The 16,187-nt window shown below is 34.7% G+C and overlaps 2 protein-coding genes across 2 annotated transcripts; both read left to right on the forward strand.

Moving 5' to 3' along the window:
• Positions 1–4,301: 4,301 nt before the first annotated feature.
• Positions 4,302–7,083, forward strand: LOC117316297 (sialin-like). Its single transcript, XM_033870836.1, has 3 exons — positions 4,302–4,565; positions 6,052–6,285; positions 6,985–7,083. Exons 1-3 carry the CDS (start codon positions 4,470–4,472, stop codon positions 7,081–7,083), a joined length of 429 nt encoding a protein of 142 aa, XP_033726727.1. The 5' UTR covers positions 4,302–4,469.
• Positions 7,084–7,292: 209 nt separating this feature from the next.
• On the forward strand, positions 7,293–15,930 carry LOC117317070 (sialin-like). The gene is made up of 8 exons (XM_033871857.1): positions 7,293–7,381; positions 7,973–8,068; positions 8,227–8,354; positions 8,876–9,025; positions 9,649–9,781; positions 13,720–13,875; positions 14,183–14,268; positions 15,527–15,930. The coding sequence occupies exons 2-8, from the start codon at positions 7,999–8,001 to the stop codon at positions 15,731–15,733; spliced, it is 930 nt and encodes a 309-aa protein (XP_033727748.1). The 5' UTR covers positions 7,293–7,381; positions 7,973–7,998; the 3' UTR covers positions 15,734–15,930.
• Positions 15,931–16,187: the final 257 nt, after the last annotated feature.

The raw sequence follows: 16,187 nt of genomic DNA on the forward strand, positions 1-16,187 counted from the left end.
GATGATGAAGATTGCCAAGCTTGAACAGGCTGGGATTGTAATCATTTCAATCAAATACACGATGCATGTTCCGAACATATGACTGGTACAAAAGCATTGTCATCTAAGAATGCCCTTCTGCTGTTTTGGGTTAAACTCAAAACAGACATATCTTTCACTCAGTTGGCTTCTCTTTTCCGCATTCACAAATCGAGCGTCAGCAGAATTTTCCAGATCGTTACAGATGCTCTAAATCAAGCCGTAGTTCCCACACTTCTTGGTCCGGATCACGTGTCTAGGGCGCAAGCGTTGGATCACAATACAGTTTTCACAAAAACATTCTTCGGCAACAAAGTCACTGTAATATTGGATGCTACATATATATATATCGGCAAAAGTGAAGAACATGGGTTTCAGCGGAAAATTACTGCGGTCAAATAAAACGCTCACATGCTCACATGCCGACATTTCTCAAACCTGGACAGAGTCAACATGCTGGTATAGAGGCAAACACAGACAGGTGTATCACTAAAACAAGATGGGTGGTCGAAAGTTATCACTCTCGTTTCAAGCAATTCAGATTTTTTTAAACTGAACTCACATCAAACTACTTCATCAAAAATCTCGAAAGTCTTCTGAAAAGTGTCACGGCATGTCTGAATTGGCTACGTGGACCCATATATCAGCCTTCATCAACAAAAGCAGCCGAAAATGAAAAAGTTGCTCTGGAGATGAAGTCACTTCCAAACAAGTCCAACATCCTAGCAGAGCGTATTGAGAAAGAGTCAGACCTATCACGGAGAGCCAAATCCCAATGGCAGAAGCTAGAGGCAGCCCAGCTCGAGTTCCCACGTCTTGACCAAGAATATCTAGAAACTCTGGCATGTGGGACGTACCAGGTGAAGTTGGCCCCCGGATACATATCGGAACATTTGACAGCAGATGGAGATTATGAAGTCATGGCATACCAACACTCTTCTGACCTGATTTGATGTCAAATCCGATCTCGTCATTAATCGCAAACGAAATACAACATATGGATCCAGTACTCAGTGACCGAACAACCACCAATACAGAATTACTACTGTATGCGTCCAACCGTTCAGAGGACTGTTGGAATGTGTGCTCATATCGCCTGTGTTCTCTTCCACCTTGGGGTCTATGTCCATAGTCAGTCTCGAAAACCACTTCGACCAACCAAGTTTATGCCACTGACGAAGTAAATAGCCCGCTAATACATATAATCCAGAATGTAGGGAAGATACTACATTGAATGTTTCTGATATACACAACATAGCGTCATTGTCACTCTTCAAAAATGATCGACAGTGTCTAGAATGTAACTGTGAAGGAATATAATACTCATATATATGATATTAAGTTCTAAATACATAAATAATACATGATGAGCTGAATGATCAAGAACAAAGCACATTAGTTGTACAACAAAGTCATGGAGATAGGAAAATTGGTAAAGGGACTAACATTATCCTGACAAAAATCTTGAAACAAATAGTTTCCTTGAAGGCGAATTCGTCCAATCGTGTTTCCCATAATATTTCAACGTATTTCTTGTCCGGACGAGATGTCTTCACTAGCATGCATTGCTTTCAGCACTTTGATCTATATGAAGATTTATGGAGGGGGTTGACTAATAGAAGTTGCAAAAGACGAGGCATATCCAGTTATTCTGAAGCGCAATTTTTTTTCATGGATTACACAAATGAATGGAGATATTTTCTATCGACAAAATTCGATAGTACTCGGGCTTTGAATTAGACAAAATGCCGTTTAAACGTGCATTCAACTTGATGAAAAAATTGACATTTTTTTATGTTTGATGTCAAATTTCAAAGAAACTAACGAAAAGATTCATACAATCGATATCCGATTACGTTGCCCGATATATAAATGTAATTTTAGTACAATTTTCCTTACAAACAAATAACATTTTGACCTTATAAATACTTGATAAAGTGTGCTTGTAGGTATTTACGACTTTGGTACAAAATAGCCTCGTTCTGGCATGTCCGGAACGGAACAAGGTTTTCATATGTACTATCAGATGCCCCATGGATATGTCTATCCGGGCATTAGGTAAAGGATCGATTTCCTTTGTGGGCGGTTTTAGAGCATTCATGCAACAGCACCTTTAGTGAAGGAAACGGTAGCTATCATAGCTTTTCAAACGCAAATTAATGCATTAATATTTTCTTAATAAATTACTGAAAATCTTTAAACAAAAATTGGCATATTGCAATCAGTTCATAAAAATTATAAAAAAAACTAATTGACGACTGTTATTGGGAAAACTGAATCGATTTTTTAATGATTTAACATTAATATTCTAGTTAATAGTACAATGTTTAAAGGAATAAATTAAATTATGTTCATATTTACATCTTGTAATGCAAAACTGTAGTTAAATTACGAAGCTTTTTCGTTCTGAACTACTGTATTTGAGTTAGATTTGCGGTTTCATGTCAGTATTCAGGTGTTCATTTTTCTCTTAGATTGTGGTCGACTTTAGTTTGCCTTTTATCAATATTGAGATTAAGTATTATTCATCCCATTACAATGCGTCGATGAACATGATATAAGAAACCTCGCCACTTTGACAAATGTGCCCACAGAAACATACTTATGTTTACTTTGGGTACGGGTAACACCGTATCAAATCCACTCTCCGCTTCGTTATATACATCGTTTTTATTGTCTGATATTGCTAAGTATATTTGATATGCGTTAAGTCAGTCTTCCATTTTACCATTTCACCTAGTAGTCTATTATACATAACCTTGCTATTTACAATATCTTTAATCGACCATGTGTCTTTAAGTAAACGATACTAGTTAGATAATAGCGTGTATTTGATTCGATTACTTACTCATATTAGATATGCGTGTTTTGTCGTTGAAACGGACCAAGACTAAACAGCAATGCACTCTATTAATAAAGAGGATGAGAAAAGTCGTTTATTAGGTAGCGGGACAACAAACAGGAAGGAAAATGTCCAGGTGCACAAAGGTATGTATCGATTTACCATAAAAGGATTATGTTTTTGTGTTTCTATACTTGTTTATACACAGGTCACTTCTTTACGTAATGCAGTTTTCCTGGCGGCACGAGTCAATACAATTATAATGTCCATATTGATATACATATACTAACATATTGCTAACTTAATTATTCACTTTATTATGATTAGAATAACGTTTGTATAATATAAACTAATTTCCTTCTGTGAGCCTCTTTCAATATTATGTTGACATACAAATATATATATTGATATGAAATCTCTATGATACAATCGCCCCTGTCACTATATATATATATATATAAGTATGTGTGTGTGTATATAGGGTTATCGTTCACATCATCTTGCATGGCTTGTAAAGTTTTAATATTTCCTAGATAATATCAATATATCAGAGCGCATACTTACAGGCACAGTGTACACATAGGTAGACTGACTACCACTTCCTACTTTTGTAAAGAATTCCCCAACTCACACTAGTTTATCTTCGCTAGTTTAATCTAGAATCAGACATACCCTAGAGACCAATGTTATAAAGATTAATTCTATTTATAGATACGTCACCTTGATATTAAAGAGACATCGATTACTCTAGTACACAGGTAAAATATCAAGTCACAAAATATCAAATTAGTTGTAATTTCTCTGTTTGTGATAAAATGAGAAAAAAGGAATTATCAACAACATGTTTCTAACCCAGATCATGTTCCCCTTTGATTGTTCATACAGAAATAGTTTTACTTTCACAACTAGGCATGTGTCGTCAAATGTACGAATGGCAGGTGTCGTCAAGTTTAAGTACGACATGTGTCGTCAAAGATAAGAACGAAAGGTGTCGTCAAATTCAAGAAAGGCAGGTGTCGTCAAATGTAAGAACGGCAGGTATCGTCAAATGTAAGAACGAGAAATATCGTCAAATTAAAGAATGGCATGTGTCGTCAAAGGTAAGAACGGCAGGTGTCGTCAAATTAAAGAATGGCGTGTGTCGTCAAATTAAAGAATGGCATGTATCGTTAAATTAAAGAATGGCAGGTGTCAAGACATTTTCCTTCAGTTTTTGATTCGCGATAATTTGTGAGGTATATATCAAGTCTGAAATATGTGAAGAGGTCAAAATGGAAACATGTATGTAAATTTCTTTGGGAGTATGTGGGTTTAAACAAGTTTCTATATTTGATTATTTTAGATGTTTAAAAAAAACTCTTTTTAATCGTAGAGGAAGCTATATATAAATATATCATTATTTGTAATCTTATATCGTTTTTGTTCGGTATTAAGTCAAGTTCGACCGTTATGTGTGTCTGTGCCAAACTTATCAAAAAGAGTGTAATATATAATAAATTTGACTTTTCTTTCAGGTTATGGTGCAAGGCATACCTTCACAATTTTAACATTTATCGGAAAATTCCACCTGTATACCCTTCGCTTTAACCTTAGCGTTGCCATAGTTGCCATGACAAACTACACAGATTCTAAATCCGTTAATAACACCTATAACGATGTGTGTCCTGGGACGAGTATAAACAATACAAAGACAACAACCAATCAGGTACCTCCTTTTCTACAATTCATTACAAACTATGTTTATAGAAGTGGATTACAGGACAAACGAATCTAGGTAAAATACCCCAATATCATTGAAAATGACAAGTTAACAATAACAATAGATTTTGCATTAATTCTGATTGATTAATTTTCTTTAAGCGAAAAACAGTTTCATTTACTAGTACCTATAATATCATTCGGATAATTTTTTTGTTTGTTGACAATCTGTCGGTAGGTAGTTATGAACCATGATAATAAGTTGACTTAAAACCGTTATCATTATATTTTTAATTACTTTTATGAGAGCGAAAACAAATTAAGGCTTGTAATTTATTTGCTCCACTTTAGAGGCGTTTTTCTGAAAACTGGGCATATATTTTTCATGTGAATATCGTAGATCCTATGACTTTAAATAAGAATGATACTTTGGATAAAGGCCTGCATTTCACATTTGTTATGTGTTGAGTTAACATTGATACTTAATATGAAGCTTTGCAGGTAAACAACTATGAATTGTTGTTAGTATCATGTCTGTACATTTAACGTCATAAAGATCATGTGGACATCATATTTACAGTACGGCAAACTCTTCAGGAATAACTCTTCCAAGTGATGAAGTTAGATTTTGGGATTTAAATTGGGAAATGAATGACTGGTACGTTGTAATAGCCATACATTTTTAGATACTCTGTAATTCAAATGGATGGTGAGCACTCCCTTCTTATTCTTGACCTTTTTCTCAGCAACCTTATTATTAGGTTCCGTCTTGGGTCAGTGCTTCTTTTGTACAATTAGCACCCTTCAATCAGCTGAAGTCCGGTGCAAAAGACTAAAACAAACTGGTACATGTATAGCAGTGCTGCTTTTATAGCCATGCCTAACCATCAAGATATTCTAAAATCGCACCCGTGTGGCTTCGCAATGAATGGGCCGCGGTGGTTAAGGTGTCCCGACACTTTAACACTAGCCCTCCACCTCTGGGTTGCGAGTTCGAAACCTAGGTTGGGCAGTTGCCAGGTACTGAACGTACGCTGGTGGTTTTCTCTGGGTACTCCGGTTTTCCTCCACCTCCAAACCTGGCACGTCCTTAAATGACCCTGGCTGTTAATAGGACGTCAAACAAACACAAACCAAACCAAACTATGCACATAATACATGTAAGCGACACTGGAGGGCATAAACATACGCCAAGGCAGTTAATTTACGAAAAATCTCTCTCAATGACATCAATGTTTCGTATACGATGTAGAGGGGGATTGGTTGATTAATCCTGCATGCCATCATATTGTCACGATTTTTGAGACATTAACGTATAAGAATTGATAGTTAAAATATCTGATAATATTTCATATGTAACTTTACGATCTGGTTATTTAAATTTCACTACTGACTGTTTAAATGACTGTGTCAGTAATAGAATAGAAGCTCATCCAAAGTCAACTCGCAATATCTCATTACTTTGTTAAGTTGTTCAATGTTAATGTGCCCAGGCTGCAGAATTTGACTGGGACGAGAGTACACAAGGGATTCTTCTCAGCTCCTTTTTCTACGGATACATTGTAACCCAAATTCCAGGAGGGTTCTTGGCCAGAACATTCGGAGGGAAACGTGTTTTTGGATACGGAGTGTTGATAACAGCCATTCTGTCCTTGGTAACCCCTGTGGTTGCTAGGGTCGGAACATGGGCACTGATTATCGTCAGGGCTGCTGAAGGATTAGCTGGGGTTCGTATAGCATTTGTGGAAACATGATAAAATAAAGTAAATACATATATTGAAAATAGTAAAAACCGACATAAGAACCGACACTATTAGCGCTTTGGTTCCATCATGGGAGTTTTACAGACTGTTTGTGTTTTGACTGATAATATAAATAATAAAAATTCTTAAAAAAAATAAAAAAATGTTAGGATATGTAAAAGGCACATAAATGAAACACGAATTGTAAAACAACATTTTTCAAAACATAAACAGTCTAAAGAGCTCACATGATGGAGTGAATGCGCTAATTTGTGTCAGCGTCGGTTTTTACTTTTTCATTATATTTTCTTCCACAATGACACTATTATTTGTTTGACTACATATCAATTATAATTAATGTATAACAAACATTCTTAAAAGAAAAAAAACTGTCAGGAAATATAAAAGGCATATTAATGAAACCAAGTTTTTCTTTATGCATAGCATATGTGGGGGGAAATGAATATATCTATTTTTTTTAGATTATTTCAGTGATATGTTAATCTGAATCGAATCATGTAGTCCCCACATCCGAAGGTACCGCTATGAGGATATTTGGAGGTACCTTTTGTTAAATATACCATTATGCGATTCAGTACAAGTTATTGAATCCTTGAAATATAAGAATAAACTACCTTAGAAAGTATCTTCTTATTCTTATAAAGAATTATTTTACATTTAAAGGGAATGACATTCCCAGCTATTGCTGAAATGCAAGGGAAATGGACACCAGAGATGGAACGAACCATTCTACCGATAATTTCAAGCTCAGGTATACAGTAAATATATACATGTATATAAATATACCACACTCAAAATAAAATGAAAATAAAAGAAAATCAGGAAGATGTGTCATTGATTTATTAAACCAGTTTCCATCAGTTTACCGTATACATTATATCTCCTATCTTAATACCCAATACAAAACATTCCATGTAATTCTGGAGGAAGGGTAACGTACTTCTGGTTTTTTTTTCTTGAGAAGATTGACAGTTTATCATTACCAAGGGGCACAGCCTTTGTCCGTCATGGTCGATCTGGTTTTAATATCAAACAGAGCCTATACAAGTTGGTACCAAAGGTATGCAATCGCCTCCATTTTTGAAATGGTTCAGACTTGTGTTTTGAATAACACGAAACCTAATGACAATTGTCATCTTATACAGCCTAATGTATTTAAATACATTACAGTATTTATGGCATCAGCCGCTTACCCCTATATATTAACAATATAAAAGACAGCAAAACCATGGTATTTTATTGTAATTTATTGGATTATTTCAATGACGCCGTGCGAATTATCCATTTCTGGATAGTATCATCTCTCTTTCCAGGCGTGCGGTATTTATATGGCGGACATGCGGTATTTATATGTCCATTATACGTACGATTGCTTTGGGAGAGCCAGGTTGATGACTGTTATTGATATTCCATTTTTACTTCCTTAAAAAACGTCGTGGATGCTAGGTAGTATACATTATAATCTGTTGTCTATACCACGGTGGTTATATGATAAACGTTATTAGGTTTTGATATGCTTACCATTCTGGAACGTGCGAGGTTTTTATTTTGCTCATCTTAAGAATTTGTGTTACGATTTTTTTTGTTTATATCAACTGGTTATGTGTTTTTTTGTTTTGTTTTGATCATTTTCAATGTTCTGGTGTTTTAGGTGCTGTTCTTGGCAATGTTGTTATAATGCCTGTTGCCGGGTACTTGTGCGATTCGGATTTCCTAGGCGGCTGGCCTTCCGTTTTCTATATATTTGGTAATATGCTTTCGTATGTGCAAAACAATTGAAAACTCATTTTGTATTTTATATTTTTATGTTCGATTACATCATTATATAAAAACGTTGTTATGGACATTTCTAGACTTATTCATCACTGCATATGCTGAAATAACGTAAATTGTCATTTTCATTAGGCGGAGCGGCAGTGGTATGGTTCGTATTTTGGCAATTTCTTATATTTGAAACACCTTCTGATCACACAAGGATCTCGGCAGCCGAGAGACTGTACATTGAGAGTACTGCGTCATTGAAGAAAGCAAAGGTAACGTCAGTATCGTTATAAATATTCCTCCATTAATGAAGCTATAATGTACATACAAAATGCACACGTGGGGAGAACCTTTAAGTTGAATCAAAGTCACATCACAAGTCAAATATTGAATAATACTGTTGTGAATATATGTAACGAGTTGGCAGGACACAGTTGGCTCATGTCAACTCGCCCCGAAAGCGATGTGCAGCGGTGCGTCACGGCACTCGCCAGTCTACAATGCCAATTTCAAGCTGTTACAATACGGACGGGTTTCACTCTGTGTCAGTTTGACCGTAGACTCACCTTGCCGTTCACGGCATATCATAGACTAAGTCTATATATTCATATATTCTTATTGTGAATTATCACAATATTAATGATATTGCAATGACAACAAAACTCTCAAATGTTAGCAGAATCCATATCATCCTTATTAAATCTGAATACATTATGTAAACTAATCGTTCTCTCTTTCGTGGGAGATTTATATTTTGAATTTTTACTGAAATTTTTGTTAACTCCATTTGTAGAATTATCCTACTCCTTGGAGGGCAGTTCTGACATCATCAGCAATGTGGGCGATAAATCTTACCAACTTCTTAGAGGCCTGGGGAGGTTACATTACATACACTACACTACCTACCTACATGAATAAAATACAGAAGTTTGATATAACACAAGTACGTACGTATGTATATATATATGACGATAAAAAACAAACAATGCATATAAGAACAACAAGACCTCATAAATAATAATTGATCTAAAAGTATCTTGTGTCCCTCGACTTGGTTTTAATATAAAACGCAGGCTAAACAATTGGTACCATTTTACGATTTTCTTCATTTTCACATGTTTTTATACATGTATTGCAAATGATACGAAACTGAATCACAATAAATGTCGCATATAGCCTAGTGAACTTAATACAGGACTTTACTTTATAACATCAGCCGCAGACGGAGAGCTCACCGTGACATTTTATTTATTATCAACGCAATTATTTTAATGATGCTGTTGCGCATTCTCTATTTCAGGATAATATCATCTTTCTTTCCTAGCTTACATCGCTTGGGAAACGTTATGATTTCTTGGATTTAGTTCGAAGTTTTGTTTGAATTTAACAAATGTCCGACAAACAATATGCACGTTGGACCTTGGTGTTACTTAAACCCCCAACAATGTTATGTTATCATGTATATAGGTATCATTGTTTCTGTCTGCCACATTTTGCCTCTAATATAGTATATATCTATCTTTTCCATACGCCTTGTATTTTCTGTTTGCGATGTTCTTTTTCTAGGATGGGTTTTATATGGCTTTACCCACGCTAGTGTCGTTGCTAACCAGACTGTTTGGAGGAATTATAGCGGACATGCTCAGAAGTAGACGATATCTGTCGACTGCTACCGTGCGTAAACTTTTCACTGCATTAGGTAGGCAAAACTAGCCAGCATTGCGGCATTCAAAACACTTCATATATATCGGATCAACAGATACATTTGATGCATACGTAATTTTTATAACATCTTACAATCTATGTCGCTTAAAAATCTTAATAGCTATGTCGTTCATAAACATCATACATGTACTCGCTAATTCGTTTATAAACATATTACTAGTTATTTCCGTTTATTAACTTTTCACTAGCTATGGAATTTATGGCGAGTTCAGGTGTTATGTTATCAGATCGTGCTTGCCTGATTTAGATGTTTCCCTTTCCACATATTCCCTATTTGATTTTTAATTGTGATGAAGTGTTATGAGTTAATAGGTCTAGTTTATTGTGATTTGTTGATGCGAGTTAATAGGTCTATTTTATTGTGACGTGTTGTTATTAGTTAATAGATTTGGTTTATTGTGGCGTGTTGTGATAAGTTAATAGATTTGGTTTATTGTGGCGTGTCGTTATGAGTTGATAAGTTTGGTTTATTGTGACGTGTTGTTATGTATTAATAAGTTTGGTTTATTGTGACGTGTTGATGTGTTAATAGGTTTGGTTTATTGTGACGTGTTGTTATGTATTAATAGGTTTGGTTTATTGTGACGTGTTGTTATGTGTTAATAGGTTTGGTTTATTGTGACGTGTTGTTATGTGTTAATAGGTTTGGTTTATTGTGACGTGTTGTTATGTGTTAATAGGTTTGGTTTATTGTGACGTGTTGTTATGTGTTAATATGACTGGTTTATTGTGACGTGTTGTTATGTGTTAATAGGTTTGGTTTATTGTGACGTGTTGTTATGTGTTAATAGGTTTGGTTTATTGTGACGTGTTGTTATGTGTTGATGGGTTTGGTTTATTGTGACGTGTTGTTATGTGTTAATATATTTGGTTTATTGTGACGTGTTGTTATTAGTTAATAGGTTTGGTTTATTGTGACGTGTTGTTATGTGTTAATAGGTCTGGTTTATTGTGACGTGTTGATGTGTTAATAGGTTTGGTTTATTGTGACGTGTTATGTGTTAATAGGTTTGGTTTATTGTGACGTGTTGGTGTGTTAATAGGTTTGGTTTATTGTGACGTGTTGGTGTGTTAATAGGTTTGGTTTATTGTGACGTGTTGTTATGTGTTAATAGGTTTGGTTTATTGTGACGTGTTGTTATGTGTTAATAGGTTTGGTTTATTGTGACGTGTTGTTATGTGTTAATAGGTTTGGTTTATTGTCACGTGTTGTTATGTGTTAATATATTTGGTTTATTGTGACGTGTTGTTATGTATTAATAGGTTTGGTTTATTGTGACGTGTTGTTATGTGTTGATGGGTTTGGTTTATTGTGACGTGTTGTTATGTATTAATAGGTTTGGTTTATTGTGACGTGTTGATGTGTTAATATGTTTGGTTTATTGTGACGTGTTGTTATGTATTAATAGGTTTGGTTTATTGTGACGTGTTGTTATGTGTTAATAGGTTTGGTTTATTGTGACGTGTTGTTATGTGTTAATAGGTTTGGTTTATTGTGACGTGTTGTTATGTGTTAATAGGTTTGGTTTATTGTGACGTGTTGTTATGTGTTAATATGACTGGTTTATTGTGACGTGTTGTTATGTGTTAATAGGTTTGGTTTATTGTGACGTGTTGTTATGTGTTAATAGGTTTGGTTTATTGTGACGTGTTGTTATGTGTTTATAGGTTTGGTTTATTGTCACGTGTTGTTATGTGTTAATATATTTGGTTTATTGTGACGTGTTGTTATTAGTTAATAGGTTTGGTTTATTGTGACGTGTTGTTATGTGTTAATAGGTTTGGTTTATTGTGACGTGTTGATGTGTTAATAGGTTTGGTTTATTGTGACGTGTTATGTGTTAATAGGTTTGGTTTATTGTGACGTGTTGGTGTGTTAATAGGTTTGGTTTATTGTGACGTGTTGGTGTGTTAATAGGTTTTGTTTATTGTGACGTGTTGTTATGTGTTAATAGGTTTGGTTTAATGTGACGTGTTGTTGTGTGTTAATATGTTTGATTGATTGTGACGTGTTGTTATGTGTTAAAAGGTTTGGTTTATTGTGACGTGTTGTTATGTGTTGATGGGTTTGGTTTATTGTGACGTGTTGTTATGTGTTAATAGGTTTGGTTTATTGTGACGTGTTGTTATGTGTTAATAGGTTTGGTTTATTGTGACGTGTTGTTATGTGTTAATAGGTTTGGTTTATTGTGACGTGTTGTTATGTATTAATATGTTTGGTTTATTGTGACGTGTTGTTATGTGTTGATGGGTTTGGTTTATTGTGACGTGTTGTTATGTGTTAATATGTTTGGTTTATTGTGACGTGTTGTTATGTGTTAATAAGTTTGGTTTATTGTGACGTGTTGTTATGTGTTGATGGGTTTGGTTTATTGTGACGTGTTGTTATGTGTTAATACGTTTGGTTTATTGTGACGTGTTGTTATGTGTTAATAGGTTTGGTTTATTGTGACGTGTTGTTATGTGTTGATAAGTTTGGTTTATTGTGACGTGTTGTTATGTGTTAATATGTTTGGTTTATTGTGACGTGTTGTTATGTCTTAATAAGTTTGGTTTATTGTGACGTGTTGTTATGTGTTGATAAGGTTGGTTTATTGTGACGTGTTGTTATGTGTTAATATGTTTGGTTTATTGTGACGTGTTGTTATGTGTTAATATGTTTGGTTTATTGTGACGTGTTGTTATGTGTTAATAGGTTTGGTTTATTGTGACGTGTTGTTATGTGTTAATAGGTCTGGTTTATTGTGACGTGTTGTTATGTGTTAATAGGTCTGGTTTATTGTGATATGTTGTTATGTGTTAATAGGTTTGATTTATTGTGACATGTTGTTATGTGTTAATAAGTTTGGTTTATTGTGACGTGTTGTTATGTGTTATTAGGTTTGGTTTATTGTGACGTGTTGTTATGTGTTAATAGGTTTGGTTTATTGTGACGTGTTGTTATATGTTAATAGGTTTGATTTATTGTGACGTGTTGTTATGTGTTAATAGGTTTGATTTATTGTGACGTGTTGTTATGTATTAATAGGTTTGATTTATTGTGACGTGTTGTTATGTGTTAATAGGTTTGGTTTATTGTGACGTGTTGTTATGTGTTAATAGGTTTGGTTTATTGTGACATGTTGTTATGTATTAATAAGTTTGATTGATTGTGACGTGTTGTTATGTGTTAATAAGTTTGGTTTATTGTGACGTGTTGTTATGTGTTAATAAGTTTGGTTTATTGTGACGTGTTGTTATGTGTTGATAAGTTTGGTTTATTGTGACGTGTTGTTATGTGTTGATGGGTTTGGTTTATTGTGACGTGTTGTTATGTGTTGATGGGTTTGGTTTATTGTGACGTGTTGTTATGTGTTAATATGTTTGGTTTATTGTGACGTGTTGTTATGTGTTAATAGGTTTGGTTTATTGTGACGTGTTGTTATGTATTAATAGGTTTGGTTTATTGTGACGTGTTGTTATGTGTTAATATGTTTGGTTTATTGTGACATGTTGTTATGTATTAATAAGTTTGGTTTATTGTGACGTGTTGATGTGTTAATAGGTTTGGTTTATTGTGACGTGTTGTTATGTGTTAATATGTTTGGTTTATTGTGACGTGTTGTTATGTGTTAATAGGTTTGGTTTATTGTGACGTGTTGTTATGTATTAATAGGTTTGGTTTATTGTGACGTGTTGTTATGTGTTAATAAGTTTGGTTTATTGTGACGTGTTGTTATGTGTTAATAGGTTTGGTTTATTGTGACGTGTTGTTATGTGTTAATAAGTTTGGTTTATTGTGACGTGTTGTTATGTGTTGATAGGTTTGATTTATTGTGACGTGTTGTTATGTATTAATAGGTTTGGTTTATTGTGACGTGTTGTTATTAGTTAATAGGTTTGATTTATTGTGACGTGTTGATGTGTTAATAGGTCTGGTACCTGCTGCTCTTTGTTTACCGCTGATCTCCCTGGCCGGATGTGAGCATGTCTTTGTTGTCGCACTCATTGTTATCGGTAACGGTTTGGGAGGATTTACCGCCGTGGGAGTGACGGTGAACATTTTGGACATTGGTTACAATCACTCGGGTAAGTGCTGTGTATGGTCATCAGAATGATCAATTAATGGCCAGAGCTAAAGCAATGTCGCCATCAAGTTAGCAATTCCTACCAAATAAGCCTATTGTTTAATCAATTAGGCGAATAATCTTGGGTGTTGGCATTTTTACGATGATTGCGATGCACATGAAAATCAAGTTTTCTTGGTTTTTATCTCGATTTTCACGACAATACTTTTTAATGGCCATGACATTGTCGTTATATGACATTACACCGCTCATATGAAAAACTAACTCTATAGCTAGTACGGTTCATGTTGTTGTGTCTTAATTTACAGGTATATTGATGGGGCTTTCAAACTTTTTTTCCAATTTACCTGGAGTTTTCTCTCCTTCCTTTGTTGGCTTACTCACCAACAATAACGTAAGTAAACAGATGTTTAACAATCATGACTTCTACATAAATTGACATCAGGGTCAACAAGATTTCTACATAAATTGACATCAGGGTTAACAAGACTTCTACATAAATTGACATCAGGGTCAACAAGACTTCTACATAAATTGACATCAGAGTCAACAAGACTTCTACATAAATTGACATCAGGGTCAACAAGACTTCTACATAAATTGACATCAGGGTCAACAAGATTTCTACATAAATTGACATCAGAGTCAAAAAGACTTCTACATAAATTGACATCAGGGTTAACAAGACTTCTACATAAATTGACATCAGAGTCAACAAGACTTGTACATAAATTGACATCAGAGTCAACAAGACTTCTACATAAATTGACATCAGGGTCAACAAGACTTCTACATAAATTGACATCAGGGTCAACAAGATTTCTACATAAATTGACATCAGGGTCAACAAGATTTCTACATAAATTGACATCAGGGTCAACAAGATTTCTACATAAATTGACATCAGGGTCAACAAGACTTCTACATAAATTGACATCAGAGTCAACAAGACTTCTACATAAATTGACATCAGGGTCAACAATACTTCTACATAAATTGACATCAGGGTCAACAAGACTTCTACATAAATTGACATCAGAGTCAACAATACTTCTACATAAATTGACATCAGAGTCAACAAGACTTCTACATAAATTGACATCAGGGTCAACAAGACTTCTACATAAATTGGCATAAAATGATGTTCAAATTACACAGCACTAATGTTTAAGTTTACTTACGCCAGTATCTAAACTTTCGGGTATTGTTATAGACCATGATGATACAGAAACAAAAGCATCCGGTAATATACGTACATATATATCAATTCAATAATATACAAGAAAGGAGCCTTATCTAGCATAAGAAAGTTACTTCATAAACAGCGCAATTAATAAAACTCTAAAAGTATAAATATTTTTTGTAAATGGTAATATTAAATGTATAAAAAATGCATTGATAAATAATCTACGTTTCCTGATTTACCATTCAAAAAAATTGAACAATCAAAGCATTTCGTAAAGACAACCGAAACAACTTAATTTTACAATTTTTAATGTTTGTGATTATGATAGGATAACGAACTTCACAAGAATAAGATACACCCGCAAAAACAAAAAACAAAGGAAAAAAAACAACAAAAAAACGATATACATCTTTGGAATACAGAAGCAAACATGATACATTATTTGCATTTCTAATTATCTATGCAGGAAACTATGAGTCGGTGGCAGACTATATTCTACGTATCAATGGGGGCGTATATAGCAGCGGCGATCGTATATCTGGTTTTCGGTAAAGGTGTAGAGGAACCGTGGAACAGGCTGCCGGAAGACACTGCTGGAACTGAAACCACACTTAAACAATCCGCTGTCACTGTTTCACAGGAAGACAAATACAAGGAATCATCCGGGATTTAATTTATCCTGCATTAAATAATACGCTGAAATGAACAAGTTTGGTTTTAGAACTAAATACTACAGTAAATTATCTATGATTTGTCTGTAAAACATGTTATAGATAACGATAGTTTACGTAGATTGATTTTGTGATGGCCTTACTGGAGCACTAATCCATCATGCTGGTGATAAAATGTTTCAATTCTGAGTGTGCAATTTTTCGGTTTCACAGGTGGGGGGGGGGGGGGGGGGGGGTGGGGGGGGGGGGGGATGGCCAAGTGCTTAAGGTGTCTCGACACTTTTTCATTAACCCTCCACCCTCCAAAACCAGGCAGTCCTTTTATGACCCTGGCTGTTGATAATAACAAAATAAACCAAACCGAGTAAAATGTATATATAGTACATACATTTGTATATATATGTACCTCCGGGCACAACTGGTCAACCATGTAAAGACCACCTGTAATTCTGGTGA

The sequence above is a fragment of the Pecten maximus genome, chromosome 18, assembly GCF_902652985.1.
Source record: "Pecten maximus chromosome 18, xPecMax1.1, whole genome shotgun sequence".
NCBI lineage: Eukaryota > Metazoa > Mollusca > Bivalvia > Pectinida > Pectinidae > Pecten > Pecten maximus.

What these genes read in the sequence shown, in the direction of transcription:
- LOC117317070 (XM_033871857.1), top strand. Translation starts at nt 7,999, where the DNA reads ATGCCTGTTGCCGGGTACTTGTGCGATTCGGATTTCCTAGGCGGCTGG. An exon ending in AGAAGTTTGATATAACACAA is followed by an intron (nt 9,026 to 9,648) that starts GTACGTACGTAT and finishes TTCTTTTTCTAG; the next exon opens with GATGGGTTTTATATGGCTTT. An exon ending in GCTTACTCACCAACAATAAC is followed by an intron (nt 14,269 to 15,526) that starts GTAAGTAAACAG and finishes TTATCTATGCAG; the next exon opens with GAAACTATGAGTCGGTGGCA.
- LOC117316297 (XM_033870836.1), top strand. Translation starts at nt 4,470, where the DNA reads ATGACAAACTACACAGATTCTAAATCCGTTAATAACACCTATAACGAT. An exon ending in CAAAGACAACAACCAATCAG is followed by an intron (nt 4,566 to 6,051) that starts GTACCTCCTTTT and finishes TAATGTGCCCAG; the next exon opens with GCTGCAGAATTTGACTGGGA. An exon ending in CTGCTGAAGGATTAGCTGGG is followed by an intron (nt 6,286 to 6,984) that starts GTTCGTATAGCA and finishes TTACATTTAAAG; the next exon opens with GGAATGACATTCCCAGCTAT.